The sequence below is a fragment of the Geospiza fortis genome, unplaced genomic scaffold (genome assembly GCF_000277835.1).
Source record: "Geospiza fortis unplaced genomic scaffold, GeoFor_1.0 scaffold1636, whole genome shotgun sequence".
Taxonomy (NCBI): Eukaryota; Metazoa; Chordata; class Aves; order Passeriformes; family Thraupidae; genus Geospiza; species Geospiza fortis.
Window position 1 is genome coordinate 6,550 of NW_005054809.1, and position 4,727 is coordinate 11,276.

At 54.7% G+C, this 4,727-nt stretch overlaps 1 protein-coding gene across 1 annotated transcript in view; it reads right to left on the reverse strand.

Annotated features, from left to right (window-relative positions):
- The window catches only part of LOC106632115 (protocadherin gamma-C5-like), a 32,212-nt gene that overhangs the window by 5,201 nt on the left and 22,284 nt on the right, over positions 1-4,727 (reverse strand). Inside the window, exon 4 of the mRNA XM_031065500.1 lies at positions 2,071-2,159. Coding sequence (XP_030921360.1) covers positions 2,071-2,159 — 89 coding nt within the window. The remainder of the gene's footprint in view (positions 1-2,070; positions 2,160-4,727) is intronic.

The following is a 4,727-nucleotide window of genomic DNA, read 5'->3' on the forward strand; positions in this document are numbered from 1 at the left end:
TGAAGCCAAGGAAAACCCCTGGGCCAGGGTGAGGATGCATCCGAGGCATCGCTGTGACCCACGTGTCACCCCGGAGCTCAAACTGAGCTCAGTGGGTGACAGTGCAACGTAAGGATTATTTAAATAGCCAGGGAATCACACCCAGGGATGGGTAACACAAAGCTTAATGGGCAATTAGCGCTGCCCCTAATCAAAGCCTGCTCCAATCAACACTATTGGCTTAAAGCGACAGCAGAAGGGGGGACAGGGAGCAAGGGTGATACGAAAACGCTGTGCTGGGGGAAAAAACTGCTGCTGGGTCCCCATGCACACATCCAGCACACAAAGGGCCCGAGCAGGATGGACGGATGAGGCACAGCCATTATCTGCAGGAGGGATTTGATTTCCGTCACCCCCCTGGGCACACCCGAGCCCTGGGAGAGGCTGGGGCTGTGGATTGGGGAGATTTGCTGCAATAGGGCCCGGGACTCCACCAAAGTCGGTGCTTAACCTGGAAGGGACCCGCTTAGCTCTGATCCTGGGGATTGCTGGAGCAGCAGCCAGAAGAACAGCTTGATTTACCAGCAAGGAAACCGGATCTGGAGACACTGGGTGATGATAACCACATGCAACCCCAAGGGCTGTTTTTCCGCGGTCGTTTTTCAGAGCAAAGACACATTTTCACATTGTTTCTTTCTCTGGAGTGTAAACAAGTCCCTTGCCCCAGCCCTGGTCCCCCTCCCCAGCCCGGCAGCTGTCTCCTGGTGTCTGCAGAGCAGCAAAGCTCAGCTGCAGCAGCTTTCCAAGAAAGCAACACCAAAGCCATTCCTCCTCCCTCAGATTCCTTCCCTCCCAACAGCTCAAAGGAAACATCCTAAGCATTTTGCACAGGGTTTTATGGCCGTGCTTCTATTTTTATATCAAGGGGGGGAAAAGACTTGAAGGTATTTATAAATAAAGGCTCTATGAAAAGCAGGCTCTTTATCCATAGTGCTGCACAGAATGGTAATTGTCCTGGTTTTACACAAAGCCATGGAGACTGTGGCTGCGTGGGAACATCCCTCCCTGCCCAAGGCTTCTGCACAGCCATAAACCAGAACAAACCAACCCCAAACGACCCCAAACCACCTTCCTGTGAATACAACTGCAAGGAGGCAGCAGCAGCCAGGGGAGGAAAGCTTGGTGAGCCCATGGCTCAGCAGAGGGGCTCAGGGAGCTCCTCTGCACACAAGGTTTGTTGGGAATACTGGGTCAGGCATTCCCTGGTTCCCTTGGTCCAGCCTCCAGCCACACACAACTTCCAGCCTTCCCTCCTCCTCACCTCACAGCAAGTTTAATTTACTGTGACTTTCTGGAACCAAGCAGTCTATAAAACATCATCACCACACTGGTTCTTCCATGTCACACAAGCCCAGCACAGCCAGGTGGTGTTGTTTCAGTACAAAGCAAAGAGTTTGGGTGGAAGAAGCGTCCCTGTGTACAGGAATCAGGTATCTCCTCTGCCTGGATCCTTCCTGACCCCTCTCTCTGCAGGGACATAATTTATTTTCCCTCTGGATCCCTCCTGACCCCTCTCTCTGCAGAGAGATCCATAATTTTCCACCTGGATCCTTCCTGACCCCTCTCTCTGCAGAGAGCTCCATAATTTTCCACCTGGATCCTTCCTGACCCCTCTCTCTGCAGAGAGCTCCATAATTTTCCACCTGGATCCTTCCTGACCCCTCTCTCTGCAGAGAGCTCCATAATTTTCCACCTGGATCCTTCCTGACCCCTCTCTCTGCAGAGAGCTCCATAATTTTCCACCTGGATCCTTCCTGACCCCTCTCTCTGCAGAGAGCTCCATAATTTTCCACCTGGATCCTTCCTGACCCCTCTCTCTGCAGGGACATAATTCATTTTCCCTCTGGATCCCTCCTGACCCCTCTCTGCAGGGACAGCAGTGCTTTTCCACCAGCTTTGGGATCTGTTGCAGCAGAACCTTTGCAGGCTAACCCAGCTAAATCAATTCCCACAGGATCTCCTCTATCACCATGACCCCAGGGGCCCCCCAGAGCAGGAGTCAGGCTTTTCCCAGGAGTGATGGACACCAACCATTGGCTGAAGCCAGGATCATGGCTTGGAGCATCTCTGTGTCAAACTGGTTGTTGGGCCAGGCTCCAGCTTCCTCTCCATTCTGGGAGCTGTGGGAAAAGAAAACAAACAGCAAGTTACTCCAGTTCAGTCAGGAGCAGTGGGCTGGAGCAGTGCATGCTTTACATCCTCCCATAAACAGCCCTCAGGGGCCAGGACCCTTGCAGAGTGTCCATCCCTCACCCTATTCAAGAATAACCACCAAAGGCACTTTGGGGACTCCATGGTGCATCCAGCAACACCTTCCTAACTCGTGCTGCCCTCAGAGGCCACAGCCAAGCCTCTCATCTCCTCCAAACCCCACCAGTGTGGAATCACAGAATGGTCTGGGTTAGAAACATGATCTATTTCCAACCCCCTGCCATAGGATATAATGCCATCCATTGCCAAAATTAGTGTAAAATCATAAACACTGCAGTCCCAAAGCCCCAGAGGTGCACATCCACCCTTGCAGGACCAAGTCCTCTGCCCTTTTGTGAGTGGATGCACCTCTCAAGCTTTTTGAGGTTACAACCCTGCATTCTGCAGCTTCATTCATGTGATGGAGGGTGAGAAAACCCCACAGTGTGCTGGGAACTTGGGTCATCACAGAGCAGCTGCCTGGCACCACAGAATCTGCTCTGAAAAGAGTCCAAGCTCAGTCCTGGGGAGGCTGGAGCAGCAGGGAGAGGAGAGCAGGGAGCATCTGAGCATCTGCCTTGGCTGCCCTTGGCTGCTGGGGGTGCTGAGCACCACAGATCAGCCTGGGGGAGCTCAGGGGATGCTGACAGACTTTGGCTGAGGAGGTTTTGTGGCCAAGGCTACAATCAGCACTCTGTGCAGGCTAACAAGCCTGGCTTTCATGTGTGCCAGGTGTCAGCTGTGCTCAGCCACTGCTCACTGCTCAGGGCTGTGCTCCCAGAGCCCCTCCAGAGCCCCCACACTTCCTAAACACCTCACCAGCTTCCTGGGGTCCCTTCTGCTCTGTCCCTGAATGACCCCACCACTCAGATCAGCATTGTCTCCTCTCCCAGACCCTGCTCTGACCACCCACAGCCCTTTCCATCTGTTGGAATGCCAGGATTTACCCCTTGGAATGCCAGGATTTACCCCTTGGAATGTCAGGATTTACCCCTTGGAATGCCAGGATTTACCCCTTGGAATGCCAGCATTTACCCCTTGGAATGCCAGGATCTACCCCTTGGCTGTGCACTGGCTCCCTTGGGATGAGGGCAGCCCTGGAGCTCTCCTGAAGTGAGGTAGAGGAGGATGTGGGGTTGGAAAGCCCTTCCCATGAAAGGACCTTACCCCATTGAAAGTGTTCAAATCACCAGGCTACAAGGCATGGAGGTGCCTCCTCCACCCCTGTGCTCCCAGCCCTTGTACCCAGGAGCTGCTCAGACCCCAAAACCCTGCTCAGACCCCAAAACCTTACACCCCAACACTGCTCAGACCCCAACACCCTGTTCAGACACCAAAAACCTGCTCAGACCCCAAAACCCTGCTCAGATCCCAAAACCCTGCTGAGACTCCAATGCCCTGCTGAGACTCCAATGCCCTGCTCAGACCTCAACACTGAGGTCAGACCCTAAAACCCTGCTCAGCCCCCAACAGCCTGCTCAGATCCTGAAGCCCTGCTGAGATCTCAGCATCCTGCCCATCCCCTGAATCCCTGCCCATCCCCTGAGCTCCTGCCCAGCCCTGCCCTGGGGTGTCCCTGTGCCCCCCCTGTGCCCGAGCACTCAGCCCCCTGCACGCTGCCCCTGCCAGCGCGGGCACGGCCGGTGCCAGCTCCGTGGGCACCAGATGGGCTCCTCACGCCCTGCTGAGCATCCCTTGCCTGAGTGCCCCCTCCACCTGTGCCCTCACACACGGACCAGGCTCAATATGGGCATTTTGGAATGGGGATGGACCCACAGGCGCTGCTCGTGAAGGTTGTACCTGCCACAGTGACCTTGTAGCTGCACCAAAGCCCTGTAAGGAGAGAAGCCTTGAATGCTCATGAGCTTTCAGCATCCCTGTGAAATCCTGCCCCTGGCACAGGGTGCCCAGAGCAGCTGGGGCTGCCCCTGGATCCCTGGCAGTGCCCAAGGCCAGGCTGGACATTGGGGCCTGGAGCACCCTGGGACAGTGGGAGGTGTCCCTGCCATGGCAGGGGGGGGATGGGATGGTCTGTGAGGTCCTTTCCAACCCAAACCATTCTGGAATTCTGAATATAAGTTCAAACTGCCTTTGAAACACAATGTCTGTCTGTAAGGATGCTGTGCAGACCCTCCCAGGTGCTCTGCACAAAATCTGGTCTTAAGCAACTCGTCCAAAGATGTGCAGGACCCGAGCCAGGACCCCAGGACCGTTCCTCCTGTAGGAGTGTCGGGGGGTAGCACGGTCAGGATGGACGGAGATGAGAGATCTCTGCAGCCAAGTCAGGAATTTGGGGTTTATTGCAAAGGGCCTGGGTGCAGGGCCCTGCGGGGAGCTGCCAGCCACAGCTCAGAGCAGGGGTGGAGAGGATGAGAGGGTAAGAGAGCAAAAGGGTGAGAGTGTAAGGGAGTAAAAAAGGTAAGAGAGCCAAATTCCTGTTCCAATACAATAAATCTTCTTCTGTGTTGAATGTTCTCATTCTCACTAACCAATCTAGT